Source organism: Heteronotia binoei, chromosome 2 (genome assembly GCF_032191835.1).
Source record: "Heteronotia binoei isolate CCM8104 ecotype False Entrance Well chromosome 2, APGP_CSIRO_Hbin_v1, whole genome shotgun sequence".
Taxonomy (NCBI): domain Eukaryota; kingdom Metazoa; phylum Chordata; class Lepidosauria; order Squamata; family Gekkonidae; genus Heteronotia; species Heteronotia binoei.
Genome location: NC_083224.1, coordinates 188790766 through 188815518, shown reverse-complemented (window position 1 = coordinate 188815518; position 24753 = coordinate 188790766). Strand labels below are relative to the sequence as shown.

The 24753-nt window shown below is 48.7% G+C and overlaps 3 protein-coding genes across 3 annotated transcripts in view; all 3 read right to left on the bottom strand.

The window, feature by feature from the left end:
* The window catches only part of TBXA2R (thromboxane A2 receptor), a 71774-nt gene that overhangs the window by 32262 nt on the left and 14759 nt on the right, over positions 1 to 24753 (bottom strand). The gene's annotated exons all lie outside the window — the stretch shown is intronic.
* On the bottom strand, positions 1299 to 11609 carry TEKTIP1 (tektin bundle interacting protein 1). The gene is made up of 4 exons (XM_060233409.1): positions 11473 to 11609; positions 3275 to 3504; positions 1786 to 1911; positions 1299 to 1460 (listed from the first exon to the last, which is right to left on the bottom strand). Exons 1-4 carry the CDS (start codon positions 11568 to 11570, stop codon positions 1315 to 1317), a joined length of 600 nt encoding a protein of 199 aa, XP_060089392.1. The 5' UTR covers positions 11571 to 11609; the 3' UTR covers positions 1299 to 1314.
* Positions 17951 to 24753, bottom strand: part of LOC132567418 (fizzy-related protein homolog) — a 34466-nt gene continuing 27663 nt past the window's right edge. Inside the window, exons 4-7 of the mRNA XM_060233092.1 lie at positions 24220 to 24453; positions 21750 to 21854; positions 20654 to 20746; positions 17951 to 18166 (exon numbers count right to left, since the gene is read on the bottom strand). Of these exons, the coding sequence (XP_060089075.1) occupies positions 18125 to 18166; positions 20654 to 20746; positions 21750 to 21854; positions 24220 to 24453 (474 nt within the window). The 3' untranslated portion in view covers positions 17951 to 18124. The remainder of the gene's footprint in view (positions 18167 to 20653; positions 20747 to 21749; positions 21855 to 24219; positions 24454 to 24753) is intronic.

The window sequence follows — 24753 nt, the reverse complement described above, 5'->3', positions numbered from 1 at the left end:
CTTGCTGAGACTGTGATCGTTGCGATCTGGCAAACAGGCCTGTTTTTACCATGTTGCTGCTGCTGTGAGATTTGGCCAAACCCTACTGAAGAGGAAGAACGTTCTGAAACAGGGAAGAGCGGGGCTTGTTCTCCCTGGCTGCAAGAGGCTAGGAAGCGGACTGAATGTGTTTGGTTGTATTAAATCCAGACCCAACCTTATTTGGAAGATTAAAATCTAGCAATTTATATTGCAAAACAATGTCTGCTTTGTTACACCAGCAGAACGGAGGCAGATTTCCTTGGGAGAGCCCAAGAGCCTCTTGTAGGTATACAAAGTGTCGTATTTTAGACCAGCAAACCAGTCTGGTATACCACCCCCCCCCCCAATCTCCACAAAGTAAAACAAACTGTGCCAACCAGGTAGGGTTGCCAATCCCCAGGTGGGGGCAGGCGATCCCCCGGTTTGGAGGCCCTCCCCCCGCTTCAGGGTCATCAGAAAGCGGGGGGGAGGGGAGGGAAATGTCTGCTGGGAACTCTGTTATTCCCTATAGAGATTTATTCCCATAGAAAATAATGGATAATTGATCCGTGGATATCTGGGGCTCTGGGGGGGGGGGCTGTTTTTTGAGGTAGAGGCACCAAATTTTCAGTACCGCATCTAGTGCCTCTCCCCAAAATATACCCCAAGTTTCAAAGAGATTGGACCAGGGGGTCCAATTCTGTGAGCCCCAAAAGAAGGTGCCCCTATCCTTCATTATTTCCTATGGAAGGAAGGCATTGAAAAGGTGTGCCGTCCCTTTAAACGTGATGGCCAGAACTCCCTTTGGAGTTCAATGATGCTTGTCACAGCCTTGATCTTGACTCCACCCCTAATGTCTCCTGGCTCCACCCCCAAAGTCTCCTGGCTCCACCCCCAAAGTCCCCAGACATTTCTTAAATTGGACTTGGCAACCCTACCACCAGGGCTTTTTTCTGTAGCAGGAACTACTACAAACTACTATATTACGTCACAAACACTCCCCTGCTATAGCCAATCCTCCAAGAGCTCACAGGACTCTTAGTACAGGGCCTGCTGTAAGCTCCAGGAGGATTGGCTACATCAGAGGTGTGTGGCTTAATACACAAAGGAGTTCCTGCTACAAAAAAACAAAAGCTCTGGTGCCAACCCTACCCCTCATCCCCGACAGTGGCCCAGGGGGGTCCTGGCCAAGGTCCGCCCCCCCCCCCCCACCAAATCTCCAGAAATTTTCCAAGTCAGAGATGGAAGCCCTTCATCACTGCTGCTACGGAGAAGCACGAGTGAGGAGCCCTGCAAGGTATTCTGGGAAAGGTTTTATTGGTTGTTGGTGGAGGGCTGGTGGCTGAACATTCTCCAGGTGCGGCAGTCCTTGGTGGTGAAGGCGGGCGTGTGCAGAGACAGAAACGGGACATAGCCCGGCTTCCCAGGCAGGTCTTTGGCACAGCGATTGCGGTTGATGACTGGAAAAGAAGGATGGCAAAATTGAAAGTAGGCTTCAGGCCTAGAAGGGTGTAGTGACAATGTTAGAGGAATGACACCGAAAGAAGGGGCTGATGGGAAACTGGGTGTCCTCCTATTGGAACCTCCAGGTGGCATTTGGAGATCTCCGCTTCAGAACACCAAGATGAGTTCCCCTGAAGAAAATGGCTCCTTTGGAGGATGGACTCTGTGACAGAAGTGGAAGAGTTGGCCAGCCATCAATGGGGCAAGGCTAGCTACTGTGTCACCAGCACTTCAGGTGACAGCCGAAAGATTCCTCCCGTGTTTCCATAGGAGACTCCTTACCATATTCTTTCCCAGGAATGGGTTTGTCTTGCCACAGAAAAGCTCCCCAGCGAGTATCAGGTTTCAAATACTGAGCAGGGACAATCGGGTCATACCAGCTGCTCTCCCGCAAATGCTGGGCGTACGCTGCAAGGAAACCCATCGTGAAAAGAGGATAAGTCACTCCCCACTCCCCTTCCCAGTGGCACAAGGCCTAAGCCATCTTTGGGGCACTCTTCCTTTAGGGTAGTATCTTTTGCATGTTCGTCTCTCTGAGGAACCCTACCTGTACCAATTGAAAGGGGCAGCTGTACTGCGAAAAGAGGGCGGTTTTCACACAAATTAAATAATGCACTTTCAATCCACTAAATCCATTTAAGTAGAACATGCTGTATGTAGACCCTGACATATTCCACACATGTACGTTGCTGCAGCTGCCCACTTGAACATAACAAAGTTTACGTCTAGTAACTCCTTTAAGGCCAACAAAGTTTTATTCCGGGTATAAGCTTTGGTGTGCATGCACACTTCCTCAGATATATTGAAACAGAAGTCAGCAGCCATTTCATATAGGTAAAGGGTGAGGAGGGTGTTGCTGGGAAGGACGAATTAGAATCAAGATGCGTAAGTAACTGAGCGGTAAATATAACTAAAACTGGAAGTAGGGGATTGGTAAGACCTGTGAATAGCAGCAAATCAGCATACAGCAGTTTATAAAGGAGTTTATAAAGTTGATGCAAGAACGTAATGACATAAGCATGTGTAGTGAGACAAGAAACCAATATCTCTGTTAAGCCCTGGGGGTTCCGTCACCTTGAATGTTGTAATAACTTGTAATTCAACAATCTCCCATTCCAGTCTGTTTCTGAAGTTCCTTTGCAATAAAATGGCCACTTTGTTGTTCTTAAAGGCAGCCCTGGTGCTAGGGCTTGTGCCACCCAACCCCCCCCCCCCCCCCCCGTGGAGTGTAATCATTGTGACAGTGTGCAGCACTCTCCCTGCCCAGCAGCCCTCTCCCACTTTGGAGGGAGCTGAGCGGGGCTGTGGGGGTGCGTTGTTCCTTCACTCCGATTGCTCAGAGCAAAGAAACGACACCCCCTGTGCCCTCTGCTCAGCTCCCTCCAAAGCAGGAGAGGGCTACTGGGCAGGGGGTGCGGCATTCTTTCTTCATTTGAAGTGATTGGAGCAAAAAAGAATGCCACACAGTAACAGGGTCAGTGCAAACAGGGACTGGGAGGGAGCACCTGCCCCTGCTGCGAGGTGGTGCCCTAGGCGGCTATCTACCTCGCCTATTCCCATGCGCCGGCCCTGCTTAAAGCTGCCAGGGGACTCGAGCTTTCTTCTGCTGCTTTGGAACAACACGGCTACCCACTTGCGAACTTCGTTACTGCTAGAACACAGCTGTTTGATTTGAGGGGAGGGTGGCATATACAAGATCAACATCTGGCAAGGATGTTGTGAATGTTTTCCCCTCGGGTAAAGGTTCAAAAAGTATCAGGCACTTCCTTACCAACTGGCAGCTTCTTTTCTCGCTTGGCATGGGACTTGTACCAGCGGTGGTAGGCTTCCCGGCTGATGCCGTTGGTGAGGGTATACCAGGCTTTGCGGTTGGGGCAGTTGGTGAGGCCCGTGTACCAGGTCTGAGGGATGGCATCCCAGCCCATGGGGGTGAACTTCCAGCGTACGGCCTCTTTGATGACAGGGGCATTGTGGGGCCCCCTCAACATTAGGTACTCATCGCTGCAGAGAAGGGGGAAAGGGCCAGATTCTATTAGAAGCAGTAGGGTGTAGCTGAAAGAGCAGCCGTTCTGAATGAGGAGTTCCAATTCCCAGTTGTCTTGAACTCCTCTACCTCACAGGGTTGTAAGGGGCAGGGCTTTTTTGTAGAAAAATCCCAGCAGGAACTCATTTGCATATTAGGCCACACCCTCTGATGTCATCATTGTTTCAGACAGGGCTTTTTAAAGAAAAAACCCAGCAGGGACTCATTTGCATATTAGGCCCCACACCCCTGACATTACCATTGTTTCTCACAGGGCTTTTTTGGAGAAGAAGCCCAGCAAGAACTTATTTGCATATTAGGTCACACCCCGTGACCCCAAGCCTGCCAGAACTGCGTTCCTGGGCATTCCTGCTCAAAAAAAGCCCTGACGACGAGACAAGGTTCATTTACATAAATAGGCCCAGATTTAAAGGATATCTGTCCTAAAAGGAAGCAGGTATCGGCCTTTACTTGCCTACAGCGTTGCCTCAGAGTCTCACTCCTGTCTACCTCGCTGAGCACTGTTTTCCCTGACTGACATTAGTTCCAAGATTTTTGGCAGAGAAATTATCACCCCCAAGAGCTGCAGCTGTGGGGTGATAATTTAAAAATTAAAATCAAAAATTAAAATGTAAAAAAAATCATGAGAGACAACCATGTTTTTCTCCTTCATTTCCCTCCTGGGAGTCCTGGCACCTCATTTTCCAGGGGGGGGGGGGGGAAACCCTGGATATGAATAGCCATGCAGGGATCAGGCCAAACAGTTCATCCGATCGAGCATCCTGCAACCCAACTCTGGAAAGCCCCCTCCAGGGAGGAAGAGATCCAAGCCCCTCTTCCTTTTCGTCTCAGCAGATTGTACTTGGAGATATTCTGCCTCTGCAGCTGAAGGCTCTATCTCGGGAGTGGCCAAACTGCTGCTCGGGAACCATATGTGGCTCTTTCACGCATATTGTGTGGCTCTCAAAGCTCCCACTGTTCTGGCTTGGAGAAGGCATTTGTCTCTTTAAATCACTTTGCCAAGCCAGCCGTGACTTTGAGAATGCATTTCATGGTAAAGTTGCTTTCTTTCCACCTCTCCTTCCCCCATCTATTGTTCTTTCTTTCTTTCTTTCTTTCTTTCTTTCTTTCTTTCTTTCTTTCTTTCTTTCTTTCTTTCTTTCTTTCTTTCTTTCTTTCTTTCTTCCTTCCTTCCTTCCTTCCTTCCTTCCTTCCTTCCTTCCTTCCTTCCTTCCTTCCTTCCTCCCTCCCTCCCTCCCTCCCTCCCTCCCTCCCTCCCTCCCTCCCTCCCTCCCTCATTCATATCTTGTTCATGCACGTTTAGCTACTCCTGCTCTATCTGGTATGGTCACTCTGAAAGCCATCTGTGTTTCCGCAAATTCCACTACCGAAGTTGAGAGGGGGAACTGGAAGCAGGGAGCGACTACCGAGGGGGGAGGGCAGTAATAAAACAGCAGAAAAATCACTTTTAAACAACTGCCCCATATTTATTTACAGGGGTCATTTTGTAGAAAAAGAGGCACCGCAGCTCTTTAGCACAACTCATTTGCATCACTCATTTGCATATGCCACACACCCCTAACGTGTACTAAATTATATCAGCTCAGCATCTACCTTCAAATGCTTCTTGAAATAGAATTGTCATCATAAAGCCTTACTCCTATCCAATGTTCCCTCTAAGCTGTGGAGTTTTGTGAGCAAAAATTCTACTTTGTGAGCTACTGGCATGAAAGCTGTGAGCTACTGCATAAATTAGTTTGTTTCAGGGCCATTTTCCCTGAGCTGAGACAAAAAATTGTGAGCTAGCTCACACTAACTCAGCTTAGAGGGAACATTGCTCCTCATACTTTTTCAATTACTTTCTCCTATGTGGCCACAGTGGCATGATGAAGATTTCTATCTGACTGCTTTATATGTTTTGGTTATTTTCCCATCTTTTGTGGGGGGAAATATTAGAAAGTTTGTCAAATCTTAAAAGTTCAACAAAATTCTCACAGGGGATTTGAACAATGGCTCCCAGAAGCCGCCCTGAGCCTGCCTCGGAGGGGAGGGCGGGATATAAATAAAAATTATTATTATTATTAATTATTGGGGGGGAGTGTAAAGAAAGAATGAGCGCAATAAAATTTAGAGGTTTTGAAGCTCCGTTCCTGCTAGGGTTGCCAAGCCCAATTCAAGAAATATCTGGGGACTTTGGGGGTGGAGCCAGGAGACTTTGGGGGTGGAGCCAGGAGACATTGGGGGCGGAGCCAGTAGCAAGGGTGTGACAGGCATAATTGAACTCCAAGGGAGTTCTGGCCATCACGTTTAAAGGGACAGCACACCTTTTAAAATGCCTTCCTTCCATAGGAAATAATGAAGGATAGGGGCACCTTCTTTTGGGGCTCATAGAATTGGACCCCCTGGTCCAATCGTTTTGAAACTTGGGGGGGGGGGCGTAATTTGGGGAGAGGCACTAGATGCTATACTGGAAATTTGGTGCCTCTACCTCAAAAAACAGCCCCCCTCAGAGCCTCCGAAACCTCCAGATCAATTCCCCATTATACCCTATAAGAATCAATCTCCACATAGGGAATAATGAAGAAGAAGAAGATATTGGATTTATATCCCGCCCTCGACTCCGAAGAGTCTCAGAGCAGCTCACAATCTCCTTTACCTTCCTCCCCCACAACAGACACCCTGTGAGGTGGGTGGGGCTGGAGAGGGCTCTCAGAGCAGCTGCCCTTTCAAGGACAACCTCTGCCAGAGCTATGGCTGACCCAAGGCCATTCCAGCAGGTGCAAGTGGAGGAGTGGGGAATCAAACCCGGTTCTCCCAGATAAGAGTCCACACACTTAACCACTACACCAAACTGGCTCTACACCAAACTGCCCAGCAGACATTTCCCTCCCCCCATTTCTGGCGACTCTGAAGCGAGGAATTGGCATCTCTACTCATGAGTTGCTGCCAACTTCTTCAAAGTAACACAGACACACCATCTCAAGAGGAAGCCTTTCAATCGGAGACTGAAGCCTCCGGAGGTGGAAAGTCACATGCTGGCTGTGGGGGCGGGGCTTCCCCCGCTGGCCAGCTGACTGGGGGCGGGAAGGAGCCTGGGAAAGTGGAAGAACTCCGGCTGGGACCTGGGGATTGGCAAGCCTAGTTCCTGTGAGCTCCTGCCCAAAATGAGGCCTGTTTATTTATATCCTCTTCCCACCTTTCACCCCAAAGTGGCTCACATCATTAAAACATAGAACTACAAGGACCTCACAGGTCATCTAGTCCACAGTGCAGGAAATTCAAACTACCCCCTGCATGTATTCCATTGGTGACCTCTGCTCTATGCCCAGAAGGAGGGGGGGAAACCCAAAGGATCCCTGGGCCAGTCTGGCCTGGAGGAAAAATCCTTCCTGATGAATCATAAGCGGAGCCTCTAAATTTTTCATTTTGATTCTAGAACGGTGTTCCGCCACCCGAACTCGAATGGGACGGGTCGCATTACCCACGTAGATTTTGTTACATCCACACAAGATGGCGTGCACAACAAATGAAGTGTTGCAATTACTGAAATGTGGTAATTTAATATTTAATTTACTTCCAGGGGGTTTAAACACTTTAGTCTGCAAAGCAAAGAACATAATTGACAAACTCCACACTTGTAATGTCCCAAAGGGCCAGTAGAAGGCGCCATAGTCTTTGGCATATCTGAATGCACTAGCGTATCTTTTGAAGGCTGAAGTCCATCTAAAACCTACAAATGGTGAGGAGGAACAACCCAGTATTTCAGATAAAAGGTGCCAGTGGCAGTAAATAATATTATGAATGGCAAAAGCAAGTGGTGTATAATCTAATGCAAATGAAATATTTTCACATCTGATTTTGGCTGGTCTCTGTAGTAGAGAGACCCTATCCGCAGTCTCCGCTTTTCTATCAGCCTTCGTCACAACATCCTCTGGGAAGCCTCTCTGCAAAAAACTCCTTCCTAATCTATCACAATGTTGCCTGTAATCCAATTCTCTGGTAGCATTCCTTTTTAACCTTAAAAATTGCGAATAGGGTGATTAACATGTGGAATTCACTGCCACAGGAGGTGGTGGCCGCCACAAGTATAGCCACCTTCAAGAAGGGTTTAGATAAAAATATGGAGCAGAGGTCCATCAGTGGCTATTAGCCACAGTGTGTGTGTGTGTATAAAATTTTTTGCCACTGTGTGACACAGAGTGTTGGACTGTATGGGCCACTGGCCTGATCCAACATGGCTTCTCTTATGCTCTTATGTGACACAGAGTGTTGGATTGGAGGGGCCACTGGCCTGATCCAACATGGCTTCTCTTATGTTCTTATGTGACACAGAGTGTTGGATTGGAGGGGCCACTGGCCTGATCCAACATGGCTTCTCTTATGTGACACAGAGTGTTGGGCTGGATGGGCCATTGGCCTGATCCAACAGGGCTTCTCTTATGTTCTTATGTGACACAGAGTGTTGGACTGGAGGGGCCATTGGCCTGATCCAACATGGCTTCTCTTATGTTCTTATGTGACACAGAGTGTTGGATTGGAGGGGCCACTGGCCTGATCCAACATGGCTTCTCTTATGTTCTTATGTGACACAGAGTGTTGGATTGGAGGGGCCACTGGCCTGATCCAACATGGCTTCTCTTATGTGACACAGAGTGTTGGGCTGGATGGGCCATTGGCCTGATCCAACATGGCTTCTCTTATGTTCTTATGTGACACAGAGTGTTGGACTGGAGGGGCCATTGGCCTGATCCAACATGGCTTCTCTTATGTTCTTATGTGACACAGAGTGTTGGATTGGAGGGGCCACTGATCCAACATGTCTTCTCTTATGTTCTTATGTGACACAGAGTGTTGGATTGGAGGGGCCACTGGCCTGATCGAACATGGCTTCTCTTATGTTCTTATGTGACACAGAGTGTTGGACTGGATGGGCCACTGGCCTGATCCAACATGGCTTCTCTTATGTTCTTATGTGACACAGAGTGTTGGACTGGATGGGCCACTGGCCTGATCCAACATGGCTTCTCTTATGTTCTTATGTGACACAGAGTGTTGGATTGGAGGGGCCACTGGCCTGATCCAACATGGCTTCTCTTATGTTCTTATGTGACACAGAGTGTTGGACTGGAGGGGCCACTGGCCTGATCCAACATGGCTTCTCTTATGTTCTTATGTGACACAGAGTGTTGGATTGGAGGGGCCACTGGCCTGATCCAACATGGCTTCTCTTATGTTCTTATGTGACACAGAGTGTTGGATTGGAGGGGCCACTGGCCTGATCCATCATGGCTTCTCTTATGTTCTTATGTGACACAGAGTGTTGGATTGGAGGGGCCACTGGCCTGATCCAACATGGCTTCTCTTATGTTCTTATGTGACACAGAGTGTTGGATTGGAGGGGCCACTGGCCTGATCCAACAGGGCTTCTCTTATGTTCTTATGTGACACAGAGTGTTGGACTGGAGGGGCCACTGGCCTGATCCAACATGGCTTCTCTTATGTTCTTTTGTGACACGGAGTGTTGGATTGGAGGGGCCACTGGCCTGATCCAACATGGCTTCTCTTATGTTCTTATTAGATTTTAAATGCTGAGGATGAAATGAAGAATAAAATAAATATGAACCTCGATCCATGTCCTTAGAATAAGGCTTGACAGCAATCCTATGTTCTTCATTACGATACACAATCAAGTCCAAAAAAGGAACTGACTTAAGATCTGCCTTGCCTGTAAATTTAATAGTCGTGTACTCCATTTAGCCAGTTCAGGAAAGGTGTCATTATAGAGCTATCTCTTAAAATAATGAACAAATCATCAATATATTGATAATAAATTAAGATATCAGAAAAACAGGGATTAACCTGAGCATGGCAAATCCACTCTTCCTCTAGATTAGCCATAAATAAATTGGCTACGCTTGGAGCCATGCTAGAACCCATGGAAACACCCTTTACCTGATAGAAAAAAATCATCTTGGAACCTAAAATGATTTTTTTCAAACACAATGTCAATTAGTTGTAACAAAAAATAGTAGAAGGAAGCCATGAATAGACATCTTCAAGAGGGCATTGGATAAACCTATGGAGCAGAGGTCCATCTGTGGCTATCAGCCACAGCGTATTGTTGGAACTCTGTCTGGGGTAAGTGATGCTCTGTATTCTTGGTACTTTTGGGGGGGGGGGGGCAACAGCCCCCACTGGTGGACTTCCTGATGGCACTTGTTTGGGGTTTTTTGGGGAAGTGTGTTACAGAGTGTTGGACTGGATGGGCCATTGTCCTGATCCAACATGGCTTCTCTTATGTTCTTATGTGACACAGAGTGTTGGGACTGGATGGGCCATTGTCCTGATCCAACATGGCTTCTCTTATGTGACACAGAGTGTTGGACTGGAGGGGCCATTGGCCTGATCCAACATGGCTTCTCTTATGTTCTTATGTGACACAGAGTGTTGGGACTGGATGGGCCATTGTCCTGATCCAACATGGCTTCTCTTATGTTCTTATGTGACACAGAGTGTTGGACTGGATGGACCATTGTCCTGATCCAACATGGCTTCTCATGTTCTTATGCCAACACTGTAGGTTTCTTATGTTCTTATTTAGCCACAGGGTATAGATGGAACTTTGTCTGGGACAGTGATGCTCCTTGTGCTTGGGGGGGGGGGGCAGCAGTGAGAGGGCTTCTAGTGTCCTGGCCCCACTAGTGGACTTCTTGATGGCACCTTTTTTGTTGTCTTTGTTTTTGCCATTGTGTGACACAGTGTTGGACTGGATGGGCCACTGGCCTGATCCAACATGGCTTCTCTTATGTGTTTATGAAGGCACACAATTGTATTACCACTCAAGACACATGTACCAGGAAGACTAGGGCAGAAGGTGATTTCCAGTGAGGCCTGTTAGTGACATCTCTGCTTTGTTTTCTAATCAATTTCCATTACACAATCTCAAAACTTGGTCCTATAATGAGTAACTGTTGTACATATGAACATATGAAGCTGCCGTATACTGAATCAGACCCTGGGTCCATCAAAGTCAGTATTGTCTTCTCAGACTGGCAGCGGCTCTCCAGTGTCTCAAACTGAGGTTTTTCACACCTATTTGCCTGGACCCTTTTTTTTGGAGATGCCGGGGATTGAACCTGGGACCTTCTGCTTCCCAAGCAGATGCTCTACCACTGAGCTACCGTCCCTCCCTGTTATTATTATTACAATGTTTGGAGCTAATGTAGATTAACTGTGCTTGACCACTGAAGGCCTTAAGGCTGAAACCCATTTGAACAGGGTCACTTAAGGTCTACGAGATCACTGTGTGGCTTCAATCTGAACTGAGGCTAAATTTGGGGCTGTGATCATTTTGAAATCGTTTTGTAATAAATACATGCATTTTTTTAATATTTGAAATACACATTTATATCTTATATTCAGTAATTTAAATACGGGGCCATTCCATTTGGATTAATTTAACCTTCTAGCAGAGAAGTTCTAGCTGAGACTGCACACCCAGTCCGGTCCAATCTCCATTGCTGGGAGAGCTGAGCCGGGCACAGGAACAGCAAAAGCAACAGGTGATGAGGGAGACAGAGGAGGTAGTGGCAGAGGGAGCTGTGTGAAATGTGCCGGGGAGGGGGGGATGGATGGAGGTGGAAGAAAACTCCCCTGCTTGCATGCAAGGTGGCAGTTCCTTCTTGACTCCAATGTTTTAGGGTTGGCTGCCTCAACTTGGCCACTTTCAGAGCCTCCAGCTTTTGCCTCTACCCCAGAAAGCTTCTGAGAAGTGGCAAGCCCCACAGTGGATGGGAAAGGGTGCCCCAATTTTTTAAAAAAGCCTCCCAAGCTTTTAAAATCCTGGCTACAACCCCTCCCCCCACACACATCATGAGCAGCAGTCTCTGAGATGGATGCCAAGCCAAGGGGGGGGGGCGGGGGGGCAGGAAACAGAAGACACTCACCTGTACAGCGGAGTGGGGAAATCAGACTCCAGAGTGCTTTGGGGGACGTATGGCCGATCTAGCACCAGATCTCTGAAATCCAAGCCACGGAAATCCATGTTCTGGCTGCAACGGCCCCCCTTCCTCCCAGACCAGCCAAAGAGAGGAGAAGCACGAGTGAGGATCTACAGAGACCTTTTGCTGGCAGGTGAGCAGCATCCATTGTTTGCTATATACACCTCTTGGCAACTATCCCCTTAGCAACAGGAGCATGCAACCTAAAGAAACAGCAGGCAGCTTGGGGGTGACTGCTGGGCCCGCCCAACTGCAGCAGGGAAGAGATCCCCCGTCTCCAAAGCTATTAGCCAACTGGGAGAGGAAAACTGTTCTGCATCTTGTTGCCATCAGTATGTTCTTCAGCAAAAGAATGTTTTCAAATCCTTTTAAAAGGAATTTTAAACGTTTAAAGGAAACCGAGAGCCAGTTTGGTGTGGTGGTTAAGTGTGCGGACTCTTATGTGGGAGAATCGGGTTTGATTCTCCACTCCTCCACTTGCAGCTGCTGGAATGACCTTGAGTCAGCCATAGGTCTCGCAGTTGTCCTTGAAAGGGCAGCCGCTGTGAGAGCCCTGTCAGCCCCACCCACCTCACAGGGTGTCTGCTGTGGGGGGAAGGAGATATAAGTGCTCTGAGACACTGATTTAGAGAGAAGGAGAGGGTATAAATATGTGGTCTTCTTCCTCATTGAGGGAGGGGGGAGTTTTCAGATTTTTAAAAAGATGCATCACCATTAGGGAGAAAAGTCTAAATAAAATATTTAAATCAATACCCCTCAACATTGAAAGAATGGTTACTGAAAACATTAGCAGAGGAGTCAAACTTATTTGTTATGAGGGCTGGATCTGACATAGATAAAAAGCTTATAAAGAACACAAACACAATTTAAGGTTTTTTACAAACTTAAAATAAAATATATACTCTTGTATTATGCTGTTTATTTAACCGTTTCTGATAACTGACACCTTTTGGTGTGAATTATTGCATCAAAATCAGGAGACAATTATCTGTGCTGTAGTAATCTTGAGTATGCTGTTCAGGTGTTGTAAACCAACTTTTGATTTATTGACATTCATTCCAGAAATCTCGTGGTCAATGCTTTGAGCCTAAGACCCAGGGGAAAACATGAAATGGCTGGGCACTGTGAGCTTTTGTACATAAGTTGCTTCATGTGCTGGTCAGCCCATGGAGAACATAAGAGGCTTTGCTCTGCAGATCCTGTGCAATTGAGCAAGTCTGGCAAAGCAAGCCGTATGCAGATGGAAGCAAGAGAGAGGGAGAAGGAAACAGAAGACAGTGAGTTGCTCACAGGCTTGATAGGAAACCTCTGGACGCTTCATCTGGCCCTTGGGCCAAATGTGTGACACCCCTGCATTAAAGTGATCACAGTTCAGGGCTAACTTACAACAAATCTATGGTTGCCAACCTCAAGGTAGAGCCTGAAGCTCTCCCAGGGTCGCACATGATCTCCAGACTGCAGGGATGTTTCTTTTGTGGAAAAGCAGAGAATTAAGACTCTGTGGCACAAGAACTCCATAGAGGTCCCTCCCCAAGCACGGTTCCCAGATCACCAGGAATTTCCCAAGCTGTAGTTGGCAACCCTGCATACTCTATCATAGGAACAGGCTCTTTTAGGAAAAGTCTCAATTCTGAGTCAGGCCATGGGTCTGAGGTAGAGAACATTCTCTCCCAGTGCAGATAACAGAGATCCTTTTAACTGGAGATGCCAAGTATTGTACCTTCTTGCCAACAGAGTACATGCTCTGCCTAGGGTTGCCAGGTCTGACTCAGGAGATATCAGGGGACTTTGGGGGTGGAGCCAGGAGCAAGGGGGTGACAAGCATGATTCAACTCTGAAGGGAGTTCTGGCCATCCCATTTAAAGGGACTGCACTCCTTTTAAATACCTTCCCTTTGCTGGAAAGAATGGAGAATGGGGGCACCTTCTCTTGCGGCTGACAGAATTGGCTCCTTGGGCCAATCTTTTTGAAACTTGGGGGTGTTTTTGAGGAGAGGCACCAGATACTATGCTGCAAATTTGGTGCCTCTACCTAAAAAAAAAGCCCTCCTGAGAGCCTCAGATACCCACAGATCAATCCTCCATTATACCCTACCGGAACTGGTCTCCGTAGAGTATAAGGGAGTGCCCAGCAGACATTCCTCCTCCTGATAACCCTGAAATGGGGGAAAGGGCCTCCAAACCAGGGGATCCCCTGCCCCCCACCTGGGGACTGGCCACCCTAGCTCTGCCCCGAGCCCTCTGGCTGAAAGCAGAACACATAGTAGCAGATTTTGGCAGAGAAGTAGATAGACGCAGCAGCTTCACAGTGACGCAGGGCCCCCCCTCCCGCCTCAGCAGCTGTTCCCCTGGGTTCTTGTCTGAGAAAGGCCCCCCCCTCCCAGATTGTTGAACTTTCAGAGAACAGAACAAAGCAGGTGCTTCTCTGCCACCGTGTTAAAAGCAACACTCTCCACGCGGCTAGCCTGCCACGCTCACTCCTTCGCCTCCCCCCCTTTTAGAAAAGTTGCAGAGACAGGATGCAGCGCAAACATACGCACAAGATGGCCAATCTTAAACCCAGGGCTCCTGCGGCATAACACCAGGGGCACACAGTGGTGGCAGTGGAAAGTGCCTTCAAGCCGCCACAGACGGCAACTCTATTTTGAGTCCTGCGGCACCTTTAAGACCAACAAAAAGTTTATTCAGGGTATGAGCTTTCATGTGCATGCACACTTCTTCAGATACATTGAGACGGAAGCTAATGGTTTATATATATATATATATATATAGGATGCCTCTACATAGGTCAGGGATGGCCAAACTGTAGCTTGGGAGCCACATGTTTCACGCATGCTGGGTGGCTCTCGAAGCCGTCGGTCGACTTGGAGAAGGTGATTTACTTCTCCAAACCGAGCCAGCTGGTGGCATTTAAAGTGAGTTGCTTTCTTTCCCCATCCGTTTGCCTTTCTCCCTGTGGCTCCCGAACATCCGACGTTCATGTCTTGCGCCGTCTGGTGTTTATTCCATGTGGCTATGAGGTTAAGCAAGTTTGACCACCCCGGCGTAGGTGAAAAAGCAAATTAGAACGCAGTGTGCCTGCACACGAAAACTCACGCCTAACTTTTGTTGACCTCAAGGGTGCCGCCACTGGACTCAAAATTTGTTGGTTTGCTCCGCTGCTTTAGACCAACACGGCTGCCCACCTGGATCTTTTAGGGCGACACTGTAAGGGTTTTTGAGGCCAGAGACATTCAGAGCTGGCTTGCCGCTGCCTGCCTCTGCGTGGTGACCCTCAGCTTCCTCTGAGGTCTCCCATCCGAAGACTAACCAGGGCTGACCCTGCTTAGCTTGAGGTTAGGTTAGTCTGGGCCATCCAGATCAGGGGCTGCCTGGGTATAATTCCCACCTCCTTTCTTCTGCTATTTGTTCTATCTAGGGCTTCCCCCCCCCCTTTGCCTATTAGGCCACACCCACCTGACGTAGTCAATCCTGCAAGAGCTTACAGGCCTCTTAGTACAGGGCCTACTGTAAGCTCCAAGAGGATTGGCTACATCGAGGGGGTGTGGCCTAATATGCAAAGGAGGTCCTGCTAGAATTCCTTACAGGGTTCTTCTCACAGGGCCTACTGTAAGCTCCAAGAGGATTGGCTACATCGAGGGTGTGTGGCCTAATATGCAAAGGAGGTCCTGCTAGAATTCCTTACAGGGCTCTTAGTACAGGGCCTACTGTAAGCTCCAAGAGGATTGGCTACATCGAGGGTGTGTGGCCTAATATGCAAAGGAGGTCCTGCTAGAATTCCTTACAGGGTTCTTCTCACAGGGCCTACTGTAAGCTCCAAGAGGATTGGCTACATCGAGGGTGTGCGGCCTAATATGCAAAGGAGGTCCTGCTAGAATTCCTTACAGGGCTCTTCGTACAGGGCCTACTGTAAGCTCCAAGAGGACTGGCTACATCGAGGGTGTGCGGCCTAATATGCAAAGGAGGTCCTGCTAGAATTCCTTATAGGGCTCTTTGTACAGGGCCTACTGAAAGCTCCAGGAGAATTGACTGCATCAGGGGTGTGTGGCCTAATATGCAAAGGAGGTCCTGCTAGAATTCCTTACAGGGCTCTTCGTACAGGGCCTACTGTAAGCTCCAAGAGGACTGGCTACATCGAGGGTGTGCGGCCTAATATGCAAAGGAGGTCCTGCTAGAATTCCTTACAGGGCTCTCAGTACAGGGCCTACTGGAAGCTCCAAGAGGATTGGCTACATCAAGGGTGTATGGCCTAATATGCAAAGGAGGTCCCGCTCCAAAAAAAGCCCTGGTTCTATCCAAAGATTAAAATGTCTTCAAGGGCACCGGGGTGGGGAAACAGGAAGGTCAGGCTTGTTCCAGAACTGTGGTTATTGATGCAACACATATTGAGGTGGGGTAGGGAAAAGAGAGAATCAATGCTAGCTCCGAAATCTTTGCACCGAACATTGGAAAACACCATACCATATGCAAAGGCTTATCAACAATTCCCTTTAATGGTGGGTACATTAAAATTTGACAGCATCTGGAGCGACAGGTCCTCTTTTGACAGACTGAATATTTGACAAACACCAAAGAGGAAAAAGAAAATGCCATCAGAATCCACCCTCCCTCCAAATTCTGGCCAGAAAGCAAAACAGATACTGTAATACGAGTTTATAACGTGCCCCTCCAACCTCCCCTCCCTTTTTTTTTTTTAATTAAACACAGATATCACACCTCTTTTCTTGTAACCCCAAGGAGAAATTCTGAGCACAAACAGTAGCTTTTCTTCCCTTGTATCTTCCCCGCCTGCAGCAACTGCCCAGCAGATGGCAAGAAAGGGAACACCCAATGTGGTCGCCCATCCAGGGACGTAGACCTCGAACAGCTGCATTCTTCACCTTCCAGGTCTCTCAAGCGCCAATAGGAGAGGGGCCATATTGTTGGGACGCTGGCTTTATGAACAGTCCGATGAGGCACTGCTTCTAAGCGCTGCGTGGGCCTCATTTTGTCCGGATGGGCGCATTTCCGAAGGTGTGCCTTCGGGTGGTTTGTCATCCCTCCTCTCCCCCTCCCAATGGTGTGCAAACCCAGTCCAAGCTGTGAAAGGGTCTTGGGGGACAGCACTCCCGCCGTTTCTATAGATGGGGGGGGGGACTGGGCAAGGTTCAGCTAGTTCTGCCGCTATGCGCAGACGTCCTCTCCCAGCATCCAGTCAGATGACACGCAGTCGTGCCTCCACACACGACGTCAGACAGAACCAGTCAACTTTTCTGCACACACGCACATCCACAAACACAAAGCAGCATAGGCTCCCTCAAGCACACCAGAAGTGGCAAGAAGAGGCACAAACACCTCCTCCCACCCCGCCCCAAATACAGCTTGGGGTCCTTATTGGCACACAAATCAAACTGATGGGTTGCTGGAAGAGCTTTGAATTCAAAGCAACGTTTAAGAACACAAAGTGCTTGGCTCTTTTTCTGTCTCACACATGCACTCCATCACACAGAGAGTCTGCCAACACTTACAACCCCCCCCCTAAAAAAAAAACCCCTGAAACAAAGGGAAAACAAACTTTGGACCACCATTAAACAGCATAATATCCATATTACAACGCTGTTAAATGTTTGAAACAAAAGGAAAGGGAATATTTGTTTCCTCTCCTCCGAGAACAAACAGCACCAACCAAAACCTTATGTTTTTATGCTCTTCGTAAGGGCATTCTCCCCCCCCCCCAAAAAAGCTAACTTCCCCCTCTTCCCCTCCAATTGTCAAGCAAGACTGAACAACCTGACATAATTCTGCTCTTTGCAGGCCATGATCCTATGCCTGGCTACTTGGAGACGACCACAGGGCTTCCCACGGAAGACTGAGTAGAGGGTCATAGCTGGACATTCCTGGTCATGTTACCTCCCAGTGCCCATTCTCTCTTCCCTTTAAGCACAATGGGTACAGGTTACCTCTGCTGGACACCAGCTTAGCAGTCAACCAGCTCTACCCTGCAATTGTGGCTCCCCAGCACAGAGCTGAAAAGACTTCCCTGGCTTTCTTTTGTCTGCCCCCATTCCGTTTCAACCACTCACTGCTTCCCTAATCTTTAAAAAAAACTAACTGAAACCTGGTTTCCTTTTGCCTGACTCCCCTGCAAAAGCAAAGGTTGTTTTATCCTCCTCGATCGGAATGCACATACATGCCGGATCTCGGTTTCTTTAAAGGAAAAAAAAAATGGCCCCGTGTGTACACCACACACACACACACACACACACACAAATATATAATATTAACACTAATCTCTGTTTGAAGCCAGAGACTCCCGCTGTCCGCGTAGACAGGGGAACTGAACGAGGATTACACTTACAGCCCCCCTCACTGAACACAAGAGTTCGGGGGAGAAAAAAAGATTGGCGGTTTCCTGGCCCACTTCCCCTAAATAATGTCTGCCAGCGTTCACATTCAGGTGGTTTAATAGGCATCTCCAGGGTCTTCTGAAACAGATCGACATTGCATTTTTTCCCCCTACCCATCCCTCCCCCCCCAGACAATGATCTCAGGCTCCATGCACATCAAGTTAGTGGTTTTTTTCCTCCCCCGCCACCCACCCAACAGTCTCTCGGTGGGCTTTACCGTATCCGGGTGAAGAGGTTAAGGACTGATACAGACTCCTAAGGTTGGGGAAAAGAGAAAAGAAAGCTGTGAGACACACATTTCTCCCATCAGCATCCGCCACAGGTCACCAAGAGCACATATCCCTTTGGGCCACATGTGAACACACCTGAAGCTGACTGAAGCTGAACCAGACCCTTGGTCCACTGAAGTCAGTCGTGTCTACTCAGACTGGCAGCGGAGAGCCAGTTTGGTGTAGTGGTTAAGTGTGCGGACTCTTATCTGGGAGAACCGGGTTTGATTCCCCACTCCTCCACTTGCACCTGCTGGAATGGCCTTGGGTCAGCCATAGCTCTGGCAGAGGGTGTCCTTGAAAGGGCAGCTGCTGGGAGAGCCCTCTCCAGCCCCAACCACCTCACAGAGTGTCTGTTGTGGGGGAGGAAGATAAAGGAGATTGTAGGCCACTCTGAGGCTCCGTTCTTGGAAGGGCAGCTTCTGGGAGAGCCCTCTCCAGCCCCAACCACCTCACAGAGTGTCTGTTGTGGGGGAGGAAGATACGGGAGATTGTAGGCCACTCTGAGGCTCCGTTCTTGGAAGGGCAGCTTCTGGGAGAGCCCTCTCCAGCCCCACCCACCTCACAGGGTGTCTGTTGTGGGGGAGGAAGGTAAAGGAGATTGTGAGCCGCTCTGAGACTCTTTGGAGTGGAGGGCGGGATATAAATCCAATATCTTCTTCTTCTCTCCAGGGTCTCAGGCTGAGGTTTTTCACGCCTGGTTCTTTTAACTGGAGATGCCAGGGATTGAACCTGGGACTTTCTGCATGCCAAGAAGAGGCTCTACCATTGAGCCATGGCCCCTTACCTCTCAGCCTTCCTGTCTTATGGCTCTCAGACATCTGACGTTTATTCTATGTGGCTCTTATGTTAACCAAGTTTGGCCACCCCTGGCTTAGAGGCTGAATCCCCCACCCCATCCCATGGTGGGGGAAGCGGCCTCCTTTGACACAGAGGGGTTTTTTTTTTTCTTCTGCAGTATCATTTCTTTAATTGGGCATCGGCTCCCTTGGGAGAAGGCCAGTAGCAGGGTTCAGCCCACGGTACAAACATATCAAAGGGTTATGAGCCAGCAGACAAGGCTTTATCAATAGGCTGCTAAGCAGAGTTGGGAAAGGCAGATCATGAGCGGGAGGACAGGAAAGTTTCCATCACTGCTTAGTTCTCCTGGCCCTTTTTTTGCATGTCCAGGGAAATGCCGATTGCCACTCTGAGGTCAAGAAGCCATTTTTCTCCAGGCCAGTTTGGCCAGGGACCCTGGAGGGTTTTTTGCCATCTTCTGGGCATGCAGCAGGTGTCCCTCACTGTGGGTATGTGGAGGGGGAAGGTACTTGTGAATTTTCTTCACTGTGCAGGATGGCTCTGGAGGTCCCTTCCAACTCTAGGATTCTACGAAAGCCTTTCCACCCCCTCCCGAGTAGCCCACTCTACGCCCCACCCCTCTCCAGACTTGCACCCCCTTCCCTTAGCTTCCGGACCTGAATTAAAAGTCGAGTCGTGTATGCTCTCTCTCCAAGTAGGGAGGGCAACTGGGTAGAGCTTTTACGGAAAGCTGTGCCATATACAGTCTGTTCCAAGCAGACGCGTTTCATTTTACAATGTGGGAGGAGGAGGATTCATCCTCCAGTGTCACTCAGTTGTGACATCCACAGTTCTGCTACAGGCGTTGGGTACCCAAAGGTTGGGTGAGAGACAAGGAGAAATAAATTAGTTAAAGGCTCCCAGATTTTTGCTAGCCATGGTCAGGAGTTATGCTTAAAAGTTTAAGAACACTTCAATACAACCTAATCCTTCTGCCACAAAGAATATCTGGAATGCCTTACAATAAACTTGGATTGGCACTAACATATTTATAAGTCATAGTGGGCACACATACAATAATTTGGCCACCGAGGAAGTCCTTGGAGGCTGAAATGCAGTTGGCCCTGTTTTAATGTGGTTAAGGTTATTGAACCTAGAGATATTGAATTGTGTCATGTTATACAGAGTGCAAACTTCTTAGTTCAAACATTAGCTATGCAATATACCTATGTTTTCAAAGTAGAGTTTCAGGCCAAACCCGCTCTAGACCTCTAATTGAACTCTATGATTCTATTATTCTAGTACAGAACGTCAGTTTGGGGCCAGGGCAGAACCAGACTTAAATGTCTAGTGCGGAATTGATCACTGTGTACTTTGTAACAAATACATATATTTTAATTTATTTCTCATAATTTTCTCTCACCCAGCTCTTGGGTACCCAACTCTGTTGTTTCTTTGAGTTGGCTTTATTTTCCCCTTCTATTTTGGTCTACTGGAGGTGTGTCTCGCCCCTTAACAGCAACTCATACAGAGGCACAGCAAATGACCTCCTCCAGGTTTCCCACACTAGATGCCACTGGATCAATCACTTTGGCATGGAGACAAAACAAAATTTAATTCAACTCCAGAAGGTACCGGGAGCTTTATAAGAGAGACTGCATGTGGCACAGTACTCGACTAGCAGATGTTTTACCTTGGTTGAGCGGGTCTTGCTGAAGACATTCCAAAACCTCAGCGTTTCATCCCCAGCACCAGTCACAATGGCCTCTCCATCGGGTGACATTGCCTGGAAGGGAAGAAGAGGCAGGAGAGGGAGGTGGTGAATGGAGACGTGAAGGACAACCCCATGAGCCCCCCCCCCCCGTTGCTTTCACCAGAAATGAGAAGAGTTGGATTTATATCCCACCCTTCACTCTGAGCGGCTTACAATCGCCTTCCCTTCCTCTCCCCACAACAGACACCCTGCGAGGTAGGCGAGGCTGAGAGAGCTCTGAGAGAACTGCTCTGAGCGAACAGTGAAAGGCTCAAGGTCACTCCAGCAGTTGCATGTTGAAGGAGGTGTGGGGAATCAAAAGCCAATTCTCCCAGATTAGAGTCCGCCGCTCTTAACCACTAATAATAAATTTTATTTATACCCTGCCCTCCCCGCCAAGGCAGGCTCAGGGCGTCTTACAGGACATGGCAAAAGCCATATTAAAACAATAAAACAAGATTATACAGTTCAATACAGTTAACAATTAAGTATTTAAATAATCTAAAAACAGTCTAAAAATATAATCTAATAGTGCTACTATCTCAGTTATATTAATGATGGCGTGATGTTTATTCCAAGCTCCGTCTTAGAAGGCTAGCCGGAAGAGGGCGGTTTTGCACGCCCTACGGAATTGGCCAAGATCCCGTAGGGCCCGCACCTCTTCCGGCAGCTGGTTCCACCATTGGGGTGCTTTTATAGAGAAGGCCTGGCTCTATAAGCATTTACAAAATTTCACCTTGCTTTGCAGGCCCAACCTGACTCCCAAAGTATAACTGAATTCAATGCATTATACCAATTCAAGATGGTTTATCAGCTTAATGCAAAACATCTTCTCTTCACTACATTTGCCGTGCCTCTTAGTCCCCCCAAACTTCCCACCAATCGGCAGCTGCACAGGGCATGTTGCCCCTCCAAAAGGAGGACTCTGTCCCTTCCCTTGGGCTGACCCCTCCGATGAAAGAGGGAGTGGGAAGGCGAAACCTCCACTGCTCTCAAGAGACAAGACTGCAGCGGGAGAAGAGGGAATGAGGCTTACCAAGTACAGGACTCTGTACGAGTGCCCGGTCAGCTTTGCTACTTGAGTCAAGGACGGGTACTTCCAGACGAGAATCTGGTTCTGCGAGTATCCATGAGTGCTCACCTGCCAAGAGAGAAAGGGGGCTCTGGTGAAGGGATCTGCAGCTGCCCTGGAAGGGAGAGCAGCGGGGGAAAGAAAAGGGCTCGAAACGCCATCTCCCACATCACTTCCTCCAAATAGGCGCCCCGCAGGATTGAGAAGCCGGAGCTGCGGAGCCGTGTGATTGCCGGTCTGAAGCCAATTCAGAATGCAGTTATGCACACAGGAAGTGGCCTCGTGCCGAGCTGCTTCAATGGTTCATCCAGCTGATGAATCGGGGAGGGGGGGCGGCAGTATTTGTGAGTTTCCTGCATTTTGCAGGGGGTGGACTAGATGACCCTGGAGGTCCCTTCCAACTTTATGATTCTATGATTATCATCTCCTCTAACTGGTAGTGATTCTCCAGGACCTCATGCAGGCAGAGGAAGGGTGCTCTAGACACCTGTTAACAGGCATCCTTTTAACTGGAGACAGGGCTTTTTTTTTTTGTAGCAAGAACTCCTCTGCATATGAGGTCACACACCCCTGACGTAGCCAGTCCTCCAAGAGCTTTACAGGACTCTCAGTACAGGATTTACTGTAAGTTCTAGGAGGATGGCCTACATCGGGGTGTGTGGCCTAATATGCAAAGGAGCTCCTGCTACAAAAAAAGCCCTGACTGGAGATAATGGGGATTGAACCTGGGACCTCTGACGGGCAAGGCAGATGCCCTCCCGCTGAGCCACAGCCCCCTCGCATTCAGTGGCCGCAAGGAAAGACACTGCCTTCCTTCCAGGGTGCCTGTAACAATTCCTGGAAAGAAGTATGTAACATCACTTATGTGAGTAAATGCTTTGCATGCAAAGATCCCTCCTTCAATCCTTTGCATTGTTGGGCACAGAGTGAGGGTCTCCAACATGGTGCCCCTGGGCATCAGGGGTGCCTGCCAACACCTTTCCTTTTGCCCTACCGAGCATTTTTAAAGAGTGGGCGGGGTCAGAACTCAGAGGGACTTTCACTTGGCCAATTTTGATAGGCCGTACAGAATTTCAAGAACGCTGCTTTGGCAGCAGCTGCCAGCAACGGGGGTCGTTTCATAGGGGGGGAAAAGTGCCAGAGCTCATTACCACCACTCATTTGCATGTGCCACACACTCCTGACATCACTGGAAGGCGTACTACGATCTACTCTGTCTCTCAGCATCTATCTAACGATCAGCTCAGCATCTACCTTAAAAGGCTTCTTGAATTAGAATCGTCATAGGAAAACCTTACTCTCATCGTACCTTTTAAATGACTTTCTCCTATGTGGCCACAGTGGCATGAGGAAGATTTCCATTTGTCTGCTTTATAGGTTTTGTTACTTCCCCATTTTTGGTGTGGGGGGGAAATATGAGAAAGTTTGTCAAATCTTAAAAGTTCAGCAAAATTCTCCCAGGGGGTTTGAACAATGGAGCCCAGGAGCAAGTATTCCGGCAGGGGGAGGTAAGAAAGAAAGAAAGCACAATAAAATTGAGAGGTTCCAGAGCTCCGCTCCTGTGACCTCCTGCCCAAAATGAGGCCTGCCCTGCCACCAAAGCACAAGGATCTTCACTATGTGACTGAAAGTAAGCTATGTCAGCCATTGTGTGGCAGATTTTTTGTAGCTGTGCCCACCACCCCGTGTCAGCATTCCGCTTGGGATTAAAAAGGCTGGGGACCCACCCTGACCTGGGCAAGACCAATCTTGTCAGGTCTCGGAGGCTAAGCTGGGCTGACCCTGGACAATAGCAAGCAATAGGCAGGCAATAGTGAGCCACCTCTCTGAAACATCCAAGCCCCACTAGGGGTCACCCAAAGTCAGCCATGACTTTCAGACACGCATGCACCCCTTCCCAAAATAAAAAAAAACTCTAAAAAAAAGATTGGTGACCCTGATGGAGGGCAAAGACCTCCTCCCATTCTGTACCCAAGATCTTGCAGAGCTACTGCCATTGGTTAGACACTATTATCAGCAGGGCTTTTTTTTGTAGCAGGAGCTCCTTTGCATATTAGGCCACACCCCTCTTATGTAGCCAATCCTCCAAGAGCTTACAGGGCTCTTCTTACAGGATCTACTGTAAGCTCCAGGAGGACTGGCTACATCAGGGGTGCGTGGCCTAATAGGCAAAGGAGTTCCTGCTACAAAAAAAAAAGTCCTGATTATCAGACAGTTTCTTCCCTTTGTGTCAATTTCATTTTTCTACCACCATTCCCCCCACCCCACCCCAGGAGCCAAATTGTGCAGCCCAGTCTCAACCACATGTGTGATGTTACAGGGACTCCTCTGCAGAAGTGGAGGCAGATGGGAGACTCCCCACCCCTCCTCCGGGACAGTCCAACTGGCACCATCTATCCCCTCCCACCTACTGCATCCTGGGGCACCCCCGTACCAGCTCGTTGGCATGCTTGGACCAGGCGAGGTTGCAGACTTGTGACCCGGTGTCGATGCACTGCAGCGGCTGCCCGGTTAGTGTGTTCCAGAAACGTATGCAGCGGTCGGCTGTCCCGCCCCCCGAGGCCAGCAGCCCGTGTTGGTGTGGGGACCAGGCGATGGCTTTGACGGCCGCGAGGTGCTCTGTGTACTGCTGGACGGGGCTCAGGCTGGAGTGGTTCCAGACGAGTAGCTGGGGAAAAGACGCGAGAGGGTGAACTCCTTGTGCTCAGGGCCCTGGACCTGCGGTAGGACAACAGGCTCATTATCACCACAGAGGAAAAGGGTCCCTGGGCTGCAGCCAGTTGGAGACAGTGGTGGGAGGAGCAATTTCTGCAGGGAAGGGGAAGCAACAGAGATGTGAGCAGGTTTGGGGGCTACTGCTGGCTACCTCCGAAAGAACAAAAGCATGGCCTTGCTTTGGAGGGATGGGCCAGGATCAGCTGTTGGTTGTCCCTCCTGAATTTTTTAAAGATAATACTTGGTTCATATA